This window comes from Falco punctatus (assembly GCF_963210335.1).
Source record: "Falco punctatus genome assembly, chromosome: 5".
Classification (NCBI taxonomy): Eukaryota; Metazoa; Chordata; class Aves; order Falconiformes; family Falconidae; genus Falco; species Falco punctatus.
The window spans coordinates 89072130-89096600 of NC_137584.1; the positions used below are offsets into that span (position 1 = coordinate 89072130).

Consider the following 24471-nt stretch of genomic DNA (forward strand, 5'->3'; position numbering starts at 1 on the left):
AAAAAAGTTTAAAAAAAATCTAAAACCAACACACACACAAAAAACCCCCAAAACATACACTCCGTGCTCTTCCCCTGGCATCTAGCAAATGAGGCAACAACAACAACAACAACAACAACTCTGCTCGGAAAAGTTCCCTGAGCTGCCTGTCAGCAACATCATATGTATATTTGCTTTCTATGACTACTACAACTATGACATTTTCCATGTTTTATTTTGCATATGTGATCTAGAGTTCACTTACTGTTAGATGCTGGAACAGCCATGCCCTCATGATATTTGTGGCTACTTTGGGAAAGATGCCACGCTTTTTATGTCGCTTTTTGTCCTTATCTGGATCATCATCATCACCTGTGCTGGGGGAAGCTACACTGTTGTCCAAGCCGTCACCTGTAAATATAGTGAATCAAATTTTGACTTATGCTACCTTTATATACTTCAGCCGAAGCCTGGCTTTGGGTATAAACTGCATGAATATTTAAATGAGGTATAAATTCTTTAGCACCGTAATTCACCAGGGGTTGAGGGGACGGGGGGAAGAGACATGGGGAGAGGGAAGGTCTCAGGACTGTGTCGGCCCCATTCTGGTTTATCCTGAAGGACACTGCGGCCATTTCTGCCACCATAACCCAAACCAAAAAGTGCGTAAGACAAAAAAATTAAAACATAAATAAATAAAATCTTGCAAGCATCCAGCTCGCAAAGTTGGCAACGGTGGCTTTTCTTCACACTAGGTCACTTCCCAAAAATTCATCCCAATCAGCTGCTTTGGCTGAGATGGCAATTAGGAAAGTATCGATGGTGTCCCATCTCCATGATGCGTGTGAACCAGGTGCCCCATCCCACTCCGGGATGCAAAAAACCAGGGTGGATGCACCTCTCTTGCAACATCATATTCTCTCCCCAAATTCAGAAATAACCAGAAGACTAGGGCATCTCTTATGTCAAGCCTTTTGTAGAGGTTTGGCTTCCCCTGACTTTTTGATGGGAGGTGGACAGTTAACTGGCCTCCCCTCTTCCCAGCCCCAGCGAAAAGAAATTCATAGCGGGATAAGTAGGTACCGATTTGACATACACCATAGGAATTAACACCCTGCATTGTGCTGCTGTGCCATATCCGTAATAGATGTCTGCTCCCGTTAAACAGCAACTGATCCAGAATGAATTTCCTTAATGCAGACAAGGTCTCAGACAGTTCTCATCACGTTAGCAACATATCTAGAGGAGGATGCAGCTGCAGAGCGGCCAGCCTGGCTCTGGGCTGATGGGCTAGTGGTCAAAGGGAAACAAAACTTGCAGTGCCTGGCCAGTGTGCATGCAGGTTTTGTTTCAAACCCAGAAAGCAGTTTATAAACAAGTCCACAGAGCAAACCAGTCTTTGCATTCTCTGCATGTGGATTGAACGGTATAGCCTGGCTTCCAAGGACACTGTATTGGTAGCAGGGTGGAGCTGTGATGTTATTAGGCAAGTGTTTTTTTACACCCCTGGGCAAGAACGATCAAGAAAGTCATCTGAATTGGGCTGAGTCAAAATTATCTGTTAGGAATAAAAATAAACAAAACAAAAAAAAAAAAGGAGGGGGGGATGTAGACTGTCAAAATTATGATTTGTTAAACAGCTTTCAGTACCAAAAAAAAAAAAAAAAAGTTATTATTAGTGTTATATTTTTAGCACCTTACTGACTGTGGCAAATTTATAATTGTCCTTATGACTTGGCCTGTGTCTTTAGCGTAATGGTAACCTTGGGTAGTTACAGAAACAAGATTTTTCTGAAGAAATCAGATATCTGACAAATTCTTTGAAAGCCCAGTATGTAAAAAAAGGGCTTTTATACAGAGAAGCAATTCACCATATAAAATAATAATTCATAAAAGAAACATGAGCAAAGGAAACAACTCAACAGCATTTAAAATTCCACGGGCTAATCCACTTTCTGTCTGTGAGAGGCAAACAAGGAAAAGAAAAGTATTACGCATTCATTGATTAAAAATGAAAAGCTTCTAACCTAATGACACTGCCTTTCACCACCTCCCTGCAACCGTCCACCCACCCCCGCCACCCCCCCACCCCCCCACCCCACCCCCGGCTTTTTTAAAAATACACTCTCTCCTCATTTCAAACCCCCTTCAGATTAATTTAGCAGGCATCGCCTCATGCCTGACGGGAGGAGGACTCATTGATAATTTATGGAAATATCTACTATAATCCAAGGGAGATGACTTTTTTTCCAGCTTTGTGCATCAATAGATAATCAAGGCCTTCAAGCAGCCTTAGCTTCCCATTACCTCGGGCAAGAGAATTCCTGAAAGCATGCCTCCGGGGCACCTGAATTATATCCTCCATTAGGGGAGGAAAAGCTTTCTGCATTCCACCTATAACACTCCCCAGAACCTTTCCTGTTTATTTCTGCTGTATGAAAGCAGAAGCATTAGGAACAGGATTTTTTAAGTGAAGACTTATGTAGATACAATGGAGAAACCTTTCAAGCGCGAGCCAGATCACCTCCTTCAATCCCTGGCGGTGACCTATCCCAAATAAAAGGTTTCTGTTACATCATTAGCTCAAGCCAAAAACAGCCTTGGCTTAATGCACAGTTTGTTCTTCCTACTGTTTTTAGGCAAATACTGCTACTTTACTCCCATCTGGGAGGGAAATTACACTGCTGGGCTGTAATCTAAGACAAGATTTTCATTGGAAGCAAATGCTTTCAATCCAGTGTAAATACTGGTGCATGTTCAGAAAAGCCTAAAACAATAAACCCTGGCCCCGTCCGACACCAGTTAGAGAAAGTGAAAGGCAGGGAAAGGATAAGAAAGCACCCGGCTATCCTAAGAGCAAATGCTTCGGGAGACTTTCATAAATTGTTTAACCTCTTCCACTTTTTTTTAAATGGAAAATTGATCCCGTATAGAACGAAACCACAGAGAGAATTCTAAATGGTCAATTGTGGATTTTAGTATTTCCATCTACTTTGCAACTCGATACACTCACCTCTGTGAGGTCCCCAGAGATCCCCCCCACACACACCCCCCCCACACCTTTCCCCGCCCCCCCCCCCCCCCCCCCCCCCTTTTCGTCTTTTTAAAGATCACTACACAAAGTTGAAGCACCACTGACCAGCCACACGGTAGCAGCTACGAACTGCATTTGTAAAATGTCAGCGGCGACTCCGTTCCCGAAGTTGACTTCTGCCGCCAAATGAAGGCGAACTGAAAAGGTGGAAATAATCATAGAAATGATGCTAGTCCATAAACAAGCTTACAGCCTCATTAGTATAGCGGGAGGCTCCGCTGGGTGATTTATGCTTGTTTTGCTGATGCCATGAGGAAATGCCATAGGGCAACTTCAGCCAGCTGCTAATGGTTTCTGACAGCTTCTTAGCAACTAGTGCAAGCAACGCCGTGGCGTTTGCTAGTGACAGAAACCGAAAATGTCAAATTATCTGCCCATGTGTCACGAAGTCCGTGTGGCAATTAACTAGTAGGCCAGTGACTGAGGGGCCACAGGCTCTGCAGAATGGCCCGTGGCTATTCGGGGGGCAGAGGAGGCGCAGCGCTCCCATTTACGCTGCGCATATGCACGGATGTATGCGCCATCCGCATCACGCGCCCGCCGCCGTCGCTGATGAGTTTGGTCCATGCAGATCCTTTGTCCGTGGAGAAACTCTGGCTCGCTTTCTCTTTAGGCACGGCGTGACATTATCAGAGGGCCTGCAAGTAATCTGTCTTGATATGATGGTTGGAAATGGCACTTTAATTGGCAATACCTGATCCTCTGGTTTCGAGCACTGGATCCGAAGGTGCTAGCTGTTTTTCTGCTCACTCACAAATTAGTCTAAAAGGATTTAAGATCACTGAAGCAGACTCGTTGCCTGTCAAATTGCTGGGAGCGCAGCAACTCTGCACAGCAACTAGACGCTATTTAAAAGAACTCGCCAGCGCCTGTGAGGAGCAGGAGGAGAGCCCGGGCTCCGCGCGCCCGCTCCCCAGCCAGCAAACCAGGCGCTATATGTCAAACTGTCAAACCTTTCAGCGTGGCCGTTTGCCCTTTCAAATAATATTTAAGAATTGTTTTTACACAATTTTTTATAGGCCATGGTCTAGTGAAAGAGGCCAACCAACAAAGAAAGGGATTTGTACTACAATTCGTCCGTGGACGATTTCTTGCCAGACCTGGGCCGGTCCCCATGGAGCGCGGCAGGTGACCTGTGGCAGCTCCCCGGCTGTCGGGGAGCTCCGATTTCAAACGCCCTCCACTCCGGTGTCCCAGAGTTGCCTATTTAAGCACACCCAGGCATTTAGGCTGTGCTATCTTGTTCCTTTCAAGCAAGGATAAAGCGGCATTTATCGTATTCAGCCCTGCTGAATGGGGCAGGCCGGCCGTGCCAGCAGGGGCTTCGCTCGCTGCATCCCCCTCTCCGCTGCCGTCGCCCCCTACGGCTTCGCTTCCCCTCCCGCTCCCTCAGAAACTCAGAGGCGGAAGCAGCAAAGGGCGACCGAGTTTACAGCAGCTCCTCGAGTGGGTGATGCTCTCTTGGTCCCGGGTGAGCTCTTAGGAACCTTCTGTTGGCAGAGCAGGTGAATCTGGAGAGCGCCCTGGCACAGGCGCTGGCCCCCAGCGGCTGCCGTCAGCTGGCGGTGCGAAGCCTCCTCCCTCCCTCCCACGCCAAACGTCCCCATCAAACGTCATCACCCCGCAGTGTCGGAAAGGCAGGCAGCGTGGCGCAGCTGGGCAGCTCCAGCTCCCAAACCCAGCCTCAGACCTCGGCCACAAACACTTCCCAGGTGCAATATCGACAGTCCCAATCCCAAGTCAGGGACGTTTCAGAAAGGCTGGAAATTCAGGTGTCCTAAAAAACTCGACTACAAAATCCACACCTTTGCACGTAGCCTTTTAGACGAACATCCTCGAATGATTTTAAGCAACTAGAACTCTCAATAGCAAAGCGCCTAATACAGCTTTACTACAAGTAACTTCACCAGAGGCAACAGGTTATTCCTCACCACGTGTCCTAAGATCAAATCTGTATTTGGAGCACAAGTATTGTTTATATCAAAGAGAAACATACTATTCTCCAAAAGCCTGCTTCCCACACCTGTCACAAGACTTGAGAGAGGTTTTGGGGGTCCACTCTTCAATTTGCTGGGAGGGGGTAAGAGGGCAGCACCAGCTTTGTTGAGGTCCACCAAATCATGCGATGAGCACCCCCTTCCAGCTTTGGCGATCCACTTCTAGAAAACCATCTAAATCCACTGGAGTTGATGGAAGAAAACACGGAAGACAGACATCCAGAAGCCCTTGAAAAGAGCTGGAGCAACTTTTAAGTGGACTGACTAAACCAGTATCCTCTAAAAGCTCCCCATGTTGAACTTCACTGTATTTTTCCAAATCCCTCCTGTTCAAAGCAGCTTCTGCCTCCTAGAAGAACATTATGGTTTGCACTTAACTTTTTGTATTTAATAAACTAATATAATTTAAATATGTGCCATGTTTGGACAAAAATTATTGATTTTTGCACTAGATTTGCAATAGTTTTGGTGCTATGAACTGCAACACCTAACATGATGCCCCAAAGTTCATGAGCTTTTCAATAGTGTGATTTTTTTTACTTTATCATAATTTTTTTAAAAAGCATTTAGACACAAGTGCCTCAAATTCCTTCTTCTGCTAGCATGAGAAATCCTACATTATCTAAGCCAAATATTTAACTATTCACTGCCCATCCACAGCTCTGTTGGCTCCTTTCCCTTTTAACTCCGGCAAGAACTCAAATCTCTTTAGTAACCTACCCAGGTAACTGGAGAGCAGGGTTCATTAACAACGTCCAGCAACATAATGCTGTAGAGAGATTTTAAGCAGAAAAATTACTTTCCTCAACCTTTCTTCAGCACTCTGTGCTGCTTTAGAGTAACCACTATAATTTCTGCACCTTCACCTACGTCACCCCTTACCAAACACATCCCCAGTTTGCTGGATACCCACACCACCACCCCGCTGACTTCTACCAGAGCAAACCAGACCTATGTGTGGAAGAGAGTTCTCCTAAAAGGTACAAAATTATGAACTCTCAAAAAGCAGGTCCAAGGGTGCGACAAGTTTTTTCTGTAAAACAAGAGCAAGAGAGAAGGAATCTGCCACAACCTACTGCTCCCAGGTCATTCCAGACCACCAGCACCGAACGGACTTGGGCAATCGAAGAAGAATACGGAGGTTTGAGGGGGCGTTATTAGTTTTTATTTGTTTCTGACACAACCCGCTTCAACTTGGCAAAGGAATGCGGTAAGCAGAAGTCACACCCAAATGGCTGACATGAGTCAGGGTGGTTAATATTCCTGTCCAGGAGTACTGGAGGACAAGTTCATTACTCAGAAATGATCATTGCTTCTTACAGCAAGGAAGGCACTGGCGTGCTCTGGGGATGTATGCCCAGCTAGTAATCCAAGCTGTACATATTTGCTGAGGAGAACTACGAGTTTTGACATGAAAGGGTCTGTGAGTTTAGAAGATTTCCCCAAAATACATTATTTTAAAATTTAAACACACACATGCACGTATATGAGGAGCGGCTAAGGGCACTGGGGATGATCAGCCCAAAGAAGAGGAGGCTCAGGGGGCACCTTATCGCTCCGTAGGCAGGGGGGTCGGGCTCTTCTTCCAGATAACCAGCAGCAGGACAAGATGAAACGGCCTCAAGTTGCACCCGGGGAGGTTTAGGCTGGATATTAGGAAAAGCTTCTTCACTGAAAGGGTGGTCAAGCATTGGAACAGGCTGCCCAGGGAGGTGGTGGAGTCACCATCCCCGGGGGTGTTTAAAAAACACATATATGCGGTGCTTAGGAACATGGTTTAGTGGTGGCCTTGGCAGTGCTGGGCTAAAGGTTAAACTCGATGATCTAGAAGGTCTTTTCCAACCTAAACGATTCTATGATTCCATATAGCATCTGTAACATTAACCCACTGTGACTGACCTCCACCTGCCCATGCCCAAGCAAGGCACATGAGCTGAGGATGGGGCTACCAGCAGAAGGTACTTCAGAAAGCTTAAAGGAACTGTGCGATTCCTTTATCCCGATGAACATTTTCTGTTAGTTTGGATCCATGATTAGTCAGCTGTGATGGAAGCATCACTCCAGGAATTCCTGAGGTCAATGGCAATCATCTCAGCACATTGAATGGCCTACAGAACAGCCCCAAAAATGATTTAAAATGATGATGCAGGTCTACTTGTGAATTTGAAACCTGGTGTTGATGAGGAACCGGTTTGGTTTTTTTCCTTACTCCTTAAGGAAAAGCCTTCTCAAATATTCTTAATAAAAAGTTAATGAGGAACAACAAGGTTGAAAATGAGCATTAGCAAAGAACAAATACTGTGCGTTTGGGTTTGCACGCATCTCTTAAGGAGATGCGGTGCACGTTTCATGCAAGGATTCAGACCATGACATAAACAGCAGGAGGTTGTCAGTCACAGATAGTATCCATATTTACGAGACACTAAAGAAAAGAGTTGCAAAAACATCCTACACAAATATTCATAGATGGAGTAACCTGGATAAGTATAAATTACACTCTGGCATTTGACAAATTTTCAAAGTTTTTTTTCTTGAATCATTGTACTTTGTTCTTTAGAGACAGGAGCACCTTTTCCTAGTAACCTGATCCTCCTTTCTGTCTTGAATTCCCTCCAGGCAAGCAACGAGCAAATTAGCTGTCTACGCAAGGAGTAAAACCAGCATTGACGAACAGGGGGAAAAACCTCCAGATTTTACTCATTTTCATCTGTTCGGCAGCTTTTTACAGCTGAAATGAAGGAAAGCTCTTCTCCTGCATAACTTCTTAAAGGGGTTCAGAAAACTCCGCTATTACGCGTAAGTCGTGCGATATTTCTGGAGCCATGCATCTCTGTGCCGAATGAAATACTAAAAAGAAAGCAATTCATTGTATGGGAAGCAAACAACTTTCTGCTGCCAGCAACAGAAGTTTACTTTGAGCAGTTGGAAGCAAATACCCTGCAGAAAAGTATCTGGTTAAACAGAAAAACATCCTGCTTTAACCAAAAATGCTAAATTGCTTTAACCAAAAATGGTAAAAAGCTTAAATGGTTCTTTCCCCAACCTAAAAGCCTACCCCTTCTTGGGGAAAGCTGTTGGTAATTCTCTCATTTTATTCAAATATAGGTCATCTTTTGAGACCTGTTCTCTCCCACCTCAGCAGGACAGCTGGCCCTCCCAGCAAAAGGTCACACCAGTTGCCTTCTCCATGAAAAGTCAACTGCACGTGGCTGAGACACAGGTAAATCCACCACTGGATCCAGGTGGACTTACTCCCTTGCAAAGCAGGAGCAGAAGCAGCAGAGGAGGAGCACCGGACTGCTCTGCCGTGGGGGAAATATGCCCAACTAATACCCCAAATGGCCATGAGGTCAACCTCTGTAAATCTCTACAGCTCCTTAACAACTGGCTCTATCTTTGTGTTTATCCAGCTCCTAAGACACTTGACTCTTGGACTGAGCACAAGCAGCTGTAAGAGGCTCAAAGCAAAGATCAGAAGCATATTACGTATAAACTAAGGGACGCATTATCTGTAGAAACAGTTTATTACAGTGGAGCATTTAGGTAGGCTTCCTTCCCTAAACACAGCTAAATTGCCCCGGTCCTGCCTGCAAGCCTGCTTCAGAAGCAATGATGCTGTAGATTTCATGTTTTACAACAGAAAATACATGCCAGACCTTGAGAGTGTCCAAACCATTCAAAACTAGGTTCTTCTATTGGAAAACAGTTTCTAAAAAAATTAATTGCTGGGTAAGACATACCAAAGGGGATTGCTGAACCAAACTACAGCATTTCATTTTGGGCCAATTCAAGAGCAACAAACGCTGGCCCAAGCTGCAGCATGCCCTGCAGGAACTATGTAGTTCAGATGTTGTTTGTCCCAAATCCTCTTTTGCAGGGCTGGACCCCTTATGTCACAGGAGTCATAATGAACACAAGAGAATTAGTCTAGTCAGGCAAGTCAGGATTCATGACCCACCGAGCCCACCTGAGGTATTTCCAGTTGGAAGTTCCTATGTGGTTTGTGTCAAGCGAAAATGATCCTGCTGATGCGCAATGTTCTTCTACTCCTGTCACTCATTTTGAAGTAGCATCAAACCCAATAAATTATTCTTTTCCCTGTCCCTAGTCCATCAGCAACATCTGACAATGAAACCCAAGACATGACTGAAAGAAAAAGAACATTAAACCTCACTTCGCTTGCCATGGTGGCACCACACACTGTTTCCCCACATACCATGGTCAATTTGCAACCGCAAAAGGCAGAATTAAAAGGGATGAGAATAAAATGCCCCCACCTCATCTACCTTTCTTCTTTTGATAGTGACAACATCTCAGCTTCCATTGCCAATGCTTCAGAAAACACCCATCATCTCACAGCACCTTACAAAGACCCACAGGCTGCAGCCGCTGCTCCAGCCATGGAACCCTCTGGAGTGGGCAGTTAGTGAAAAGGCACCTGGCTTCGAACTTAAGGAACAAAATTCATTATTTCTTTATACCTAAAACAAGAGGAAGAGACATTTTTGGCTTGTTGTGGAGAGCGAATCCAAAACCCCTCCCTGAGGCAGCTGGCTTCCCTGTATCCCTGTATCTCACCACAGGGAGAGGAGGGCGCAGAAGAGAGTTGCCCACGTCCACCTAGAAGAACTGTTTCCACAAGATGCCTTTGAGGTCCAATGCAAACCAGCTCCCTGTGCAATGGCCCAAACTACTGGGCGGTGTGGGACAGAGCCACAGCACCCTGGGAACCTCCCAGTAGCTGGGCTCCACGTGAACAGGGCAGGAGCTGGAACCAAACCACTTACACTGCTCTTTTCTAAATGAATGTTAAAATATTTGCAATCAGGACGGCATTTGGACCACACCGTGAATCCCCTGCCCTCACGCTGCCCTAGTGCTGCCCGGGATGCTCGGAAGCCTAGTTTACCCCACAAAGATAAAACCTTACGTTACCACACTCGTAATTAGCTCAGGAAAAAACACCTTAATTACAAAATACACAACCATCTGTCAGGCCTTTTAAGGGAAGGGCGCAGGCAGAATTACTGATGGTTTTCTTGTGCTGTCCCCACTGCTCCTCGCTGCCTCGTGCCCTAAACCCACCTCTCTCATCCTTCCAGCAAAAGCCGGTTGCTCCTGAGGGCCCGTGACAGCAGCAAAATGCTGCTCCTCAGGAAGAAGGTGCAGAAGCCAAAAGGAGTAGATTTGACACAGCCAAGCTCACACGGGGTGCGGGGAGGTGGGATGGCACCCCCGGGAAGGGGCAGGTGTGGGTACAGCCCCCTCACACCCAGGCAGTGTGAATCCAGCCCTCGCGGCGCAGCCTGGAAAGTCGGGAGGGCTTGGACAGCCTTTGGGAGAAATAACGGTGATGGGCAGGCAGTCTTGACCCCGCTCCTCACGGGTGGCACCAGGCTCACCTCATGGCACCAGCCACAAGGCTCAGCACCGAAGCTGAGCGCCTTTTGTGGTCCCCTGCGGGGCACACAGGCACCCACAGCCCTTTCAGATGCTTCAGCCCTACCAAGTTATCACTGGAGCCCCCTTCGGCTTCAGCTGAACGTACTCGTGTCACTGCGATGGTTTTGGTTTCCTACGACTTTCTCTCACAGCTGCTGTGTTTTGCTGTTTGTTTTACCGTGCAGCTACAGGCTAGGGTGTGGGGTTTTTCCCTGAATTAATACAAACAAACAACAAACCCAAATGCAAATCAACCAGGAACAGACAGATGTCAGAAAGTCCAAAACATGAAATGAAGGCGAAAAGCAAAGTCAGACTAAAAACACTTGAAAACTTCCCCTGAATATCACCTATAGTTGCACGCTTGCCTTACTTTTACCTCTTTCATCTCCCACCACTACATATTCCTAGACATCTGCTACGGAGGATTACCTCGAACAGGCAAACTGATGGGACAAAAGGGAAAAACTTCTGGTGCACTCCAGAATGTGAGTACTACTTATGTCACTACACCTAGTGGCACCAAAGTCCCAACTGCAAGAGGGATAAAGGACGGGAAGGAGGTAACATAGCCATCTTCAGCTGATCTGTCTTTGGCTCCATTCCTTCGCAATAAGAGTGTTTTACCAAAATCCCACCAAAATTTCAGAGCAAAGCTGGGTCATAGCAAAAAACCATCCAGCGTCTTAAAAAAAAATAAATAAACAAAATGCAAACATCCTTCTAAAAGCAAGCCAAACAGATTTCTGGTGTTTCTTCTTCAATTCACGGCATTTGTCATTATCTCTAATAGCAACAGTAGTAAAAACGGATAGAAAGCAAAAACCGCCTGCTTTTAGTGATTTGATGTACTTTAAATGACACGAATGAGTAACCAAGGAAGTTAAAGAAAACCTCAGGTTCTGGCAGGCTAAAAACCACAGGCATCAGCTTCCCCACGGCAGGTACAGACTACACGGAAGAACAATCTTGCTTTTCTGCTGAAGCAACCTCATCCTTGTCGCAAGAGCTGAGGACCTTGCCCTGCCCCTTCCACCCACCGGTGCTGGAGGAAGGCTCCCACCTGCCCAGCTCACCACCCACCGGTCTCCTCCTGGGGCAGCCTGGCAGCGCCTACAAAGTCACCACCGTCACCTTCAAAAAGGTGCTGCCAAAAATCCTGTTGTCCAGACGGCACCTCCGCAGCTGAGGTTACCCTGGAACGTATTTCTCCTGTGTACCCCACCTTTCTTGTCCCAGCTTCCAAGGTGTGCTTCCCGGCTGTGAGGACACACCACGCACGCGGAGCCAGGCAGTGCTGCTCCTGGGTGCCCACCAGCCATGGCCCCGCACCCTTACTCCGCATGCGCTTCGCAAGAAGGGGTTTCTAGAGGCACTGGTTACCTTGCAAAGGAAAATACTGACTTTTCTGAGCATCCTGTAAATACTGAGAAAAAGAGAAGAAGAATGGGAAGGAAATGGAAGGAGCAACCTGGAAAGGAGAAGGGAAACCCAGGAGCCCTTGGCTCAAAGGACCGAGCTGACCACACTCTTAGCCCTGCCTCCCTCTGTAGAAGATGTTTGCTTTTATTAATCTCGGAAAAAATGTGGTGTGTAAGCTAAGTCAGCCCCAGGCAGATTTAACTTGGGTGACCTGAACTTACTCTGCAGATCATCATAGGTCTCTCTGACCTTGGCAGTGACACAAGGATCATATTTTCCGGTAGATGAATTACTCTGGAGTAATTCTGCCAATCTATTAGGCATAAATAGCCTTTTATTTGGGATTGGGCAAATACATTCTCCCTTTCTGCCTCTCACCTTCCCAGACAAAATCTGTTTATTAGGATAAGGAAAACCTCACCCTTCATTAAGATCTGGGTACACATCTCGAGGGCCAGACAGAAGCTTGGCTGCTTCATTCTCATGGCAACACGTGTTCAGACATCGATTGCCTTCAGCAAGAGGCATTTTGGAGTTAACTGGGAAGATCTGTCGCTTTTGATTGGAGCGGTCAGCTTGCATATTTGCAGATGAATATACAAATATCTTCAGACACAAAAAGAGGGGCAATATATATAGGTCCATGGTGGCTCTGTTCAGCTTTGATCACCAAAACACAATCCTCACCACCATACTTCTACATGCAAGTGAAGAGCAGCTCCACTAAAACCAGCCAAGTTGCACCGAGTTAAAAAAGAAAAAAAAAAAAAAGAAAAAAAAAAGAAAATCACATCTCAGCCTTGCAGAAAACCGACCAATTTGGGAGGAACAGGTAAACAGTGTGTTCTTGGACAAGAGTCAGCACAGTTTGGATGATGCAGACCTTTCTGTTCAAGAGTTGCACTGGTTTTTGCATCTGGTCACTTGAGGTCATACCGCAGAGCTCCGAGGCTCTGCAGAAGCCCTGCACGCTTCCTCCCCGTGACGGAGGTGGCTGAAGTGGCTATTAAAACCGGTTGTTATTCTGATGCCACCTGATTCTTAATTGCTGCAGAAATGGGGACTGAAACCACAGAAAGGGCTTTCTAGCATTGGCTAAGGAAGTATCAATTTTTGAGGTCAGAATAACATCCCTTAAAATTATGAATCAGAGTGGTCCTTTCATGCTGCATCTTGATAAAGGCAGGCAAAGCATTAGCAGACTACTTTGATGAAGATCAGGATAGTTTTATAAAATATATACACAGGCACACGCTCTGACCTGCATAAAAAGAAAAGGAAATACTTGCAAACCTGTATGCAAATTATCCTGCAACAGCCAAATAAATCCTAGTAAATACTACTTCCAGTTCTCACCATCACTCTGAATGAGTCCCTTCTGATAGATTCCTTGCATGCTGAGCAGAATGGAAATGCAGTTTTCCAACTGTTTGTGAATGGCTTGCTTCATCCGTTTTTGCGGTATGGTTGACCACTTAGAACCTGGAGGCAAACGTCTCTGCCTTAGGACTGGGTCACCGAGGCTTCTCAGGCAGAAAAGGAAGCCTCCAGACCCACACCCTTTCCCATTGCAATGCTGGAGCTATAATCACCGATGCCAAAGCTGGTGATTCCCCTGAGACTGGCAAATGCTTTCACAAATATCTGCCAATTATCTGAACAGTCGCCAACAATGCCAGCCTCTGAACCATTGCTAATCACACCGCTGTCTTCTATGCAAAGCAACTTTGAGTTTTGTCAGTAATTTTAACTGCCTGACCAGCTTCACCTGCAATTTGTGGTTGAGGCAGATGAGAAAAGACAGAAATTTTCATCTACATTTGCCGGGTGACATTCAAAGTTCAGCTAAAAAGCATTCTCACCTATCCTTTATTTCACAGTTTCTACGGAAAAGCGTTGGGCACAACCGCCGTACTTGCAATGAATATGATCTCAGCAGTGACCTGAACAAGGGAAAACAGACCTGGGGTGGGCAATATGCTCTTGCCTGTAGGACCACGCGGAGGCTGTCCCTCACACTCACCCCTCTGCAGTCCAGGCGGCTTTTCTGTACCTTCCAGGTAGCACATGAGCCTCATGCAAGAGCATGCAAGGAAAGGCTCAGGACAGCGGGTGCCGTACGCATCAGCTCAAAGATGACATGAGCTGTAAATAAGGAGGTTCAGATCTCAAAGCAGTCAACAAACACGCTGGAAAGCCCAGCCTTCCCGGGTGCTGCAGGGATCTCTGCAGGTTAGGGCTCTTTTGGGGCAAGTAGAACAGCTTGCGAGGAAGCCCCCAGCAGCGCATCCCTGGATGCACCTCCCTCAGCTCCCTTTCCCAGGGTTTACCCTGGAGAGCCATCCCTCATGATCCCAGATAAGGCACACTGACAAGGCGCTGAATGAAAGCCTGCACTGCCGCAGCCAGTAACCTGCCCCCCCCCACCCCCCCCGCACCTGCAGACCCCTGGCACCAGCGAGCCAGCACCCCCGGGCTCTGCACGCACACCCTCCCAAGTAAGCGAGCCCCGAATTTAATGTGTCTGGGGTGCAGCGGGGTCATGGTGCACAGTCTGGAGATGGTTTTCAGGACAGCATCCAAAGTGGACTTCAATATGGGAAGAAGAGTTCGATATTCCACATAAAAATTATTAAACCTCTGCCTCCGCCTTGTCTGCTAGGGGGGATCGCTATGAGTACAACTACAAGCCAAAGTGGACAAACGAGCCTTTTTGAGTGCATATTACTGCGCTTACATGGACCAAACGTGGATCTTGTTAGTCTGGAGTGGAAATAGGTTTAACTCGGGTTTTACACCCCAAAGCAGACAAGGACGGTGCGTGGAGAGCAGTCCCACAGCCGCAGTGCCGGCTGCTGAAGGGCACAGCAATGCCAAGCCCTGGGTTGATTTGAGCGTGGCCATTCCCACCACACCAACTCAGCAGCAGGTTTCATTTCCAGGCTTCGCTCACGGAGCCTCTCATCTCATGAAAGACCTCAATGCTCCTTAGCTGGAAGCTGAGCAAAGCGCTGCTACCAAGTCCCTCAAGCCCCGTTTTTCTCTCTAAGTCCCCATCTCCCAGAGTCATGAGAAAAACCTTCCACCCATCCCCCACACACACTGATGGAGCAAGGAACCTCCTGGCAGAGAAAGCTTCAAACCTGGCCTCCCGGGAGCAAGGCATGGGAACACGGGCAGTGCCCCACCAACAGTAATGTCAAAAAAAATCATAATTTAAAAATATATATATAGATATATGTATGTATATACACACATGTATCTTTTTCTATGAATGCCAAGCTTTTTAACATTTCAGAATACAGGCAATGCCTCTCCATGAGTAATATTTAAAAAAATAATAATATGTACGTATATACACACATATATCTTTTTCTATGAATGCCAAGCTTTTTAACATTTCAGAATACAGGCAATGCCTCTCCATGAGTAATATTTAAAAAAATAATAATATGTATGTATATACACACATATATCTTTTTCTATGAATGCCAAGCTTTTTAACATTTCAGAATACAGGCAATGCCCTTCCATAACTAATAAAATATATATATAAATATATACGCATATACACATATATATCTTTTCCTGTGGATGCCAAGCCTTTTAACATTTGAGATGACCAACACAGGTCAGCAAAGCCAACAAGTGCCATGAGATGCTCCAGCCAGTGCATTCAGGAGCTGAAGAGAACCGGCCTCACCCACACACGCAACGCCCAGCCCGCTCCCCCAGCCTTCAGCAGTACAACATGCTTTATTCTGCTCCTCCACACGGAGCAAACATTCCCTTCCTAAAGAAGAGACAAGCTGCAGCACAGATTCACCCTTCCTTGCTCCAAGCGTGCGAGTCAGGCCACCAAGCTGAGCGCCTGAGCGAGGCGATCGGTTGTCCCCGAGTCCCTCCACAGTCAATGGAGAGAAACAGAGACTCTCCGGGGGAAAATTGAGGATTGAGATGACTACAAGAATATGCACGATGTTAGTTTTGGATACTGCACAGAACAGTCAAAACTTACAAGCAGCGAGGCTGTGGCAAGGAACCTCTGGCTGAACATGCCCGTCTCTCTTTCTAAACAAGACCTGGACTTCAGGGCCTCTTCTAAAATTACTCAGGATGGAAAGGCTGAATTTAGCTCCCATCCATCACCTTATCATGAGGATACAACCTCACGCTTCCTGCCACTGAGGATCTGGGAAAATGCAAAATTCTACCTCTTATCATCAAATCAGAATTAATGTTTTCTTCCTATTTTGCCTTCCTTGGGCGGGGGGTTGGGGGAGGGGAGGGGAAAAAAAAAGCCCTCCTTGATAGCTAGGCTAAATTTATGTCTTACCAAACTGAATGTAAATGCGAGAAACAGGAAGCTTTTACTTGGAAACTGGAATTTCAAGCACTCAGTGGCGAACAATGAACCGGAGAGATAAAGATGCAATGGCCATGGCAGGGGACAGACCTGCCGAGCTTCCTGCCCACGCTGACTCGGTAGCATGTGTCCCACCATGATACAGAGCGGCCACCCCGCTTGCTTTTATTTTGGTAATTGGTATTTGTTCCTGTGAAAACCCCTATAAAAACAAGTTGGAAGACGGGACAATAGTAGACCCGCCATCTCTTATAGCCAGATCTTTTACTTAACACTTTAGCAAAAGATGTAATCAGTGGATCTTTGTCCATTTATACAATTCTCTCTGCCACGACAGGGTTGTATTACACTCCCCAGCACCCGCCAGATCAGAGCATCCAGCCTTCCCCATCACTTCAAGAGATTGATCTGATTCTTGAAAGCACATTTGCTATTATCTACTCCAGTCCTTTGGAAATGACATTACACAGATACGGGGGAGGGGGGGGGGGGGCAGGCAAATATTGTCACTCTTTTATTATTCCTGCTGTTCCCTCGCTTGTAATATCTGAGAAGTTCCCAGGTCAATGGGATTACTTTATCTCCCTCCCCCTTCCTTTATCTCCTCCCTCACCCCACAGGTATCCGTGTCCAAATGGGACACTCCGGCAGGGGGGTTGCTTGACCTGGGTCACTCGAAGGTCAAGCTTTTCACCACTTGCTAATGCAGAGCTCCCCCCAGCCCTCCAGAGCTGCCCCCAGCCCTCTGCAGCCCGGGGAGCGCAGGGCACCCCCACCCCATGCACCCCTCTCCTGGCCGCGGGTGCAAATGCTGCTGGGGGAAGCTACAGAAGCAAAAGCCTCCCTGGGTGGAAGCTGGACCGTGTTTTGTGGTTTTAAATAAACAAAGCAAAAGGAGAAGCTCCTGAAAAATCAACTCAGCGGAGCGACTTCATTCCCGTACTAAACTTGAAGGATGGGAGGCTTAACTAGTTAGGAGCAACTCGGACTATATTTTTGCCTACCAGAACGAAGATCGATTTTTATTTAGATTGATTTTAAGATTTACATGCGAGAAATGGATACAATTGGATCAAATATATACTAAAACAAATTGTTGACTCCCATGAAAGCCAATAAACCCAAAACAAATTTCACAGATCTCATCTAGCAGCATTTGAGATTTGTTTTATTTCATTATTTCGTAGACATCTATGGAGCAGAAATTTGCTTAACTCTTTTCCACTTTTCTTTTACTGAAACAATAAGACTCTCCGCAGAATATTTTCTACTTGAATATTATCACCAGGATAGCATATGGCAAACTAGCAGCAGGCAGTTTATCTTCATCCTCTTTGTAAGCTAAAATTAGCACAATGCTTTTGCAACAGTGTATGATGTATTCAGACCAGTACGATATACCTAATACAACTTCAGATCCATCCCTGGCTAACCTCCAATAGTCAAGTAAATTGATTGCTAATTTTAACTGGGTATTAATATGCTTAGTATCAAGTTGGCATTTATCAACTTGAGAGGCACTTTTAAGTTCAATACTGTGTTTCACCCACACCAACTGCAACAGTAAATAAAATTTGTGTATTTGCAACACATAGAATTTCAATTAATCTGTATGAGGCAATTCTAATTTATATTAAAATACCGTATACAGAAAGCCATGCTGCAAAACTGCATAATTGTGCATATCCTGCTTTTCAGCGATCTGATACAATTAATCGCGAAGAGCTGATACACCCACGTCATTACGTGCTCCTCTTGTGATGGCCGGCGCTCCCGCAGACCATTAGCTGGTTACTTTATCGGGATGAAATTCAACCAAGTCACCAACTTTCCTGGGACGAAATTAAACTAAGTCGCCAACTTCACTTGGCTCAAACTAAGTGACGGATGGACCCTGCACCCCCTGCCGACGTGCTATGCCAGCCCCCTCTGCTCACCGCTCTGCTGTTCCACCTGGTGACCTACGGACACCTCAGGGATTTTTGCAGCTGGATTAACTACATGGCGAGACACTAACCTCAGCACCGCTTGCTAATTGGTTTCTTGTAGCTGTAGCGCCAAGGAACTTCGCACAACGTTCTTTGTAAAGGAAATACCAAAGGTCCTGAAAAAGCCTTGTACTTCACAAGGGTGGCTGTTTTACCACCTTTCCTGCCAAGGTCGCAGAATAAAAATGTATAATAGTGGGAGGCAGTCACATCTAAGCACGTATATGAACGAACACACACACGAACTATAAATATTTGTCCGCCGACATTCAAGTCAAGTGACAGGACAGCCCTCTGCTTTACCTACAGCCCATCGCAAAACTACAAGGTGGCACCCAGCCTGTACGACGGTTATACGGAATTAAAATCCCCACTACCCTTGCCAGCCTCACACAGGGTTTGCACGGGTTACTCCAGATACGGAAAAAAGGCAATGGACAGAATCCTGCGCCAAATCCTCTGCGAGGGCATCCTCGCTGTCACAGCCAGGGATGGGAGAGGATAAATAGGAGATGCTTTACTCAGTGGGGAAGGGAGGAGCACAGTAACCTTCCAACCTCACTTTGTCCCCTCTTTTCCACCCCTTGCCATCTGCCTGCATCTTATCCCCTACTCTGCAGCAAGAGGCTGCTACACCCTGACGTTACAGTGCCCTGAAAGAAACTTAAAACACAAGTTTAAACGCTTTACTTCAAGCAGTTCCGTTCATCCTGACCGTACGATCTCCTCCCCATGCTTTAGGAAGGCAGGCAGTGCCGAAGGGCCTGTGCTATGTAACGGTGGAGTTTCTCCCTCCGTGCTGCACCGGGGAGGGAGGAGATCCTCTTGGCACAACAACGACAGCAACAAAAGGTTCTCCACCCCACCAGCCTTGCTTCCATGACCTTCACTTGCTGACCAGAGGGAGCTAAGATATGCCTTCTTCGAAGTCCATCGGGACGCTACAGACTCCAGAATATATTTAGCATGCATCCATGTGACACGAACTGCTATTCAGAGCACCAGGGGAAGAATTAAGAATCAGTCAGGTTACGTCTACCCCCTTTAGCTCTTTCCTGAGGATGTAACTGCTGCCTCCCCGCAGGTGTTCTCCCGCCCTTCTGCAAAAGATGAACTTACGGCCCTGAGAAGATAGACAGCATCAGGGCTGCAAGGTCCATCACTCTCTGGTGGCACAGGATCAGTCACAGAAAAACTAAGGACTTAGGACTTAAGTAGTTGAAAAGGCTGCCCCGGCTACACTTTTATTTATTTAGATGACATTTCTCCTTCCTGACACCTCCACGTTACGCTTCTGCAAAGAGCAACCACAAAAAACTGCCTGCAAACTCTGTGCACGTGCATGTGCAAAACTCAAACATGAGATTTTCAACACTCGTGAGGAAGACAATAAGAGAAAATATATAAATAAATATAGACATAGGTGTCATCCATGGCCATTAGATGCCAGCAATACCACCCGGTGATGGGGAAGCTCCCAACCCACAGAGTGCCAGCAGGTGGCCCAGGACCCTGGGGAGCTTGCCCCCATGGGACCCTGCTCCCATGGCACGGGTCCGGCCAGGCTCTCCCATGTCCCTCCCCACACCCCCAGCCCTCCCAGCACCAGGCTCAGCGTGCCGAACGCGAGGCGCGAAGGCTCCACGGAGCAGCCCCGAGCCAGGGAGGCAGCAGGTTTTACCAGCGACACCCTCATTCAAGCAGCGCCAGGCATTTGCTTAGTCACAGCCCTGCAATCCTCGGGGACAAGAGACCTGGGGCCTCTCCCTCTGGTATTTCACATGGCACCGACTAGTGGGTCACCAGGCCAGCAAGAAGCAGTCCCCGATGAATTATGCGATGACAGGTGGCTCCACCACCACTAAAAGCCGCAGGGGCCACCCCAATCACCCAGAGAAGGTCCCCATCTCATTCATGAATTTAAAAACGAAGTAAAAAAAAATAAAAGCCCCTGTGCATCAATGTGCTTAGAAAAAAAACGATGTCAGCATCTCACAGCGTTGATCCTATTAATTAATCCTTTGAAGAATGCCCCCTCGCCCACAAATGTCCAATGTAATGCCGGCTTAATCTTACCTAAAAAAACCCATACAATGCAATAAGATTACTAGTCTGACTCTGCTAACTGTTGCAGCATTGCTTAATCCTGCATTTCGGTGCTTCAACAAGCTCCTACAATACTGTATGGAATTTATCAGAGCGGTTGCTGAGACAAGAAGGACTTATGTTTTTAAACAATGTTAATTCCACCGTCTTTTGCGCTCTTTCCGCGTCATGTTTATACAATGACTTGCAGCCTGGAAGATCTCAAAGCCTATTGCCTGTTCCCATTCCCACCGAAATCTTCCTTTCAGCTTTCATATTGGAGCAGGATTAGAAATTAAGAAGAAATATAGATAAATACCTGTGTGTGTGTGTGTGTGTGTGTATATTTAAAAAAGGGGGGGTTATAGCAGCAAGATCTGCTGGGGCAGGAGGCTCATTCCTCCCATCCCCCAAATGCAGCTGGGCTGGGCAACATGAAACTGGCCCCCTCCTCCCAAAAAACTGCAAGGGAACCCATGAGGGACCCTTCCCGAAAAAAAGCAACCTGTGAAAGACCATCCCTTTGTCCCTGGCATCACTTTGCCTTCATCCCCAAGCTGCCCCCCCACCGGCACAGCCCCGCTCTGGCAACACGCACCTGCAGCCAGGCATTTCCCAGCCTTCGCGGGTTACAGGCATATTAGACTTCCCATGGAATAGGAGAAGAAAGCTCTGCTCCCTCCCTGTAATTATCAAATCAGCCCGAAAATGAGGAAGAATTGAGAATCCTCATTACAGCACATCATAAAACACGGCGAGGTCTCGTGCTCGCTGTATGTTATGGGCGCAGTCTGCCAACAAAACTTTACAAAGAGCGCAGGAATTCATGTTTGCAGAGATATTAAAGTCATAAAAGGGAAAATTTGTATTTTATTTTCCCACAGCCTAAATGAAGGTGAACCAAGCAAATTTGGCAAAGAGCGCTAGTCAGATGCCATTTCCCACAGCAGCGTGGTATTTTCCTCTGGGAATAAAACATTTTCCTTCAACTACTGTTTATAACTCTTATCAGTTCAACAGCAATAGAGCCATCAAGTCCAATATCTTGTGGAAAAAAGTCAAGGTCAACAAGTACTTGCATTTTCGTTTATCTTTAGCTGCAATTGCTACTGACATTCAATTGGGTAATAAACATGAGGACTGTCAAATGCTCTCAGCAAACAGGTGATCCAAAAGCTATCAGAGAGAAAGAGGCTACCGCCAGGTAATCAAACAATTCTGTTGCAACAATTATGATTTGAGTGCATTCGTTTACAGAAGCAATCACCTGTCAAATTTGGATGAATAGCATCAAACCATTCCCACCACTGGGGTAATAAGGGCAAGAAAACACAAACTATGTCTACTTTCTTCCCAACAAAAGCATGCCAGCATTAGAAAGAGCCATAAAAAAAAAAAAAAAAAAAAAAGAAAGGATAAATAAAAAATCCAGTATCTTATTTCCTGAATTGAATTTTAAAAAATTATTTTAACATAAAACCTAGAGGAGATCGCTCCGAGTAGCTTGATCTCATGTCGGGCTCTCCCAGGAGCAATACTGGGTGTTTAGGAAAACCATATAGAACAGGGGGGTGGCACAGAAGCGGCCGGGCCACAGCTCTGACAATCAGCACTCGGGCAGTTTCCTGAGCCAGCGGCTGCATCTGCACCAGGGCTTTTAATAGCTACAGAAGGACCTATTTTTCTGTGAACTGGTCTAATCTCTTTTTGTCCCCTCCACAGCACACTGTAGCAATGAATTTAACCCAAAACGAAAAACTTTTTTGTTCATTTTAAACCTGCTAACGTTCTGGAAAACTTCTGTGCCACGAACACCCACCCCTAGTTCTTGCACTGTGGGACGAGAATCCACCTCCTCCATACGCAAGCCATTATTTTAAAGACTTCTCTTCCAATGTTAGTCATCTTTCTTTTTTTTCCCCCCCCTCCCAGCATTTCACGTGAGAGGCAGGAACACGGTTTACGCCAAGCAGCCCGACGGCATACCCTGTTGCATCTCTAACCCAGAAACACTGCGTGCTTACAGGTTTATCCTCATCGCCATACAAAAAGTTTCTCAAAAGCGGAGGCCACCTCAGGAACGCGACTTTCCTTTCTAAACCTCCAATTTAAAGAGGTTAACCAGGCCCGCCTGAAAGCCACACTCTGCCTGCAACAGCTATCAGGAGACTCGGCTGAAGCCACCAAGACTTGGAGGGGCAAAGGGGCATAGGGGCTGGTGCCTTCAAGATGAAAAACATAGGGACCATATGGAAAGCTCATTCAATGAGCCCCCACACCTCAAAGGAGCACACCCAGGATGTGTGTGTGTGTGTGGGGAGAGAAACCCACCAGAATTAAGCAACAATTTTTCTAAATCAAATCCCATCAGTGATCTTCAAAACACAAGGCTCGGGTACTGCTAAAAAGGAGCATCTCACACACCAAAACCCCCAAACGTATTTCTACAACTACTTGCCACCAAACCTCTCTCCGCTCCATCCAAGGAGGAATGCAAGATGCCCTTCAGCCCTGCACCTGAGTTTTTAGGTAACAGCCCAAGGGGCAATTTAACAACGTGGTATTTTCCACTGCTGTTCCTCAGCATATCCAAGCATATCCAAGATCTTGTTCTCAGGAAGACGCCCGGGGCTGTGCAGACACACTTTGGGGGCTGCAAAAACCCTGCACGGCTCAGGTCAGGGCCAGGGCCACCTCCTGATGTACACGTCTATGTATACATAGACGTGCACACAGCCACACAGATGTTTAACGGGCTAGACATTTTTAAGTTTAGAAAAACTTGCCAAGAAAAAGAAAAAGAAGAAAAAAAGAAAAAAAAAGACTCCAGCCCATGAAATTTGCTGCTTGATTACAGGCGGGCCAAGAAGTCAGGAATATTTGTATTTCCATAGCCACTTTAAAGGTAAACAGTTCCCAAAGCCTTTTTCTCTCCTTTGGCTCTGCCAACGATGGCAATAGCTTCAGCCTGCAGGATCTGCCTCCTGACGTGATCGCCTCCCTGCTCCCCTCCCAGCTGGAAGCTTCTCCTAAGCAAAGACTGAAAGTCGCATTAAACCGTGCTGAAATGGTTGTGCTGGTTTGGAGCTGCTTATTATCTCTGGGGGCTGACCTGAAAAACAAGTCGGTGCTTAGACGGAGAAATTCAGGGTTTCCCTGAGAGGCAAATGGGAGGAAGGCAGGTTTTTTTATGAGGAAAATAATTTGTTTATGACTATGTTACCCACAATTTAGGCAAAACAAGCAGCATTTATAAGTATTTAAGCTAGCTTTGCCAAAGTGAAAAGAAAAACGCCTGTTAATAACAGACGTTTGGAACTAATGTGAACGATTAAAATAAATCCTGACACCAGGAATAGATTGATACTCGAATCATGACAGACACCCACTTCCAAGCGAGGACTCTCTCCCATGCACCATACTGGAAGCATAACCCTGCCTAGCTGAGGCACGGAGCCTTAATGCTGCTGAAATCTAACTTTAACAGCTGAATCGGGCTGATGAGACTCAAAAAAAAAAAAAAAAAAAAAAACACCAAAAAAACCACCCCAAACCATAAGGAGGAAAAAAACAGTTTCACGCCCTCCGGCTTTAGAGCAGAATGATAAATTGACATCGTGTTGTTATGAGCATAATCCTCAACTCCTCAATCACTGTTAAAAAATAAAACATGATTCTGGGGAGATAAAAATAATTAATGCTGGTGCTGCTGCTGAAGAATATGCACCTACACGAAGAGTTTCAGATAAATATGGGGTTGTTTTAAATCTCGTATCTCATGTCAAAGGAAGAGGGCACAGGTGCTCACGCTGATTTAAAGCAGACCGAGCGCTGCCCACTTGATGGAAAAGCAAGAAAAAGAAAGGGGATGGCAGAGCCTCGGCAAGAAAACTGATACCGCTCCGTTTCCAAACAAGCCTATTACGCTTAATTCGGGATTCACAATACATAAAGCGCCAGAAAAAATACCAGGAGCAGCCCCTGTTGACTAATGCCCTGTCTTTTCTAATCGAGGGTCACATCCAGTCTAACCGATCGCATGATAATGGCATCAGAAAAGGTCAATCAAAGACAAGCCAGAGCTTCCACTGCCTGGCT

At 46.3% G+C, this 24471-nt stretch overlaps 1 protein-coding gene across 4 annotated transcripts in view; it reads right to left on the reverse strand.

Moving 5' to 3' along the window:
• MEIS1 (Meis homeobox 1) overlaps window positions 1-24471 on the reverse strand; it is a 109163-nt gene that overhangs the window by 51994 nt on the left and 32698 nt on the right. For all 4 annotated transcript variants that reach the window (XM_080388266.1, XM_080388265.1, XM_080388264.1 and 1 more), the window contains exon 8: window positions 245-390. In XM_080388266.1, coding sequence (XP_080244392.1) covers window positions 245-390 — 146 coding nt within the window. The remainder of the gene's footprint in view (window positions 1-244; window positions 391-24471) is intronic.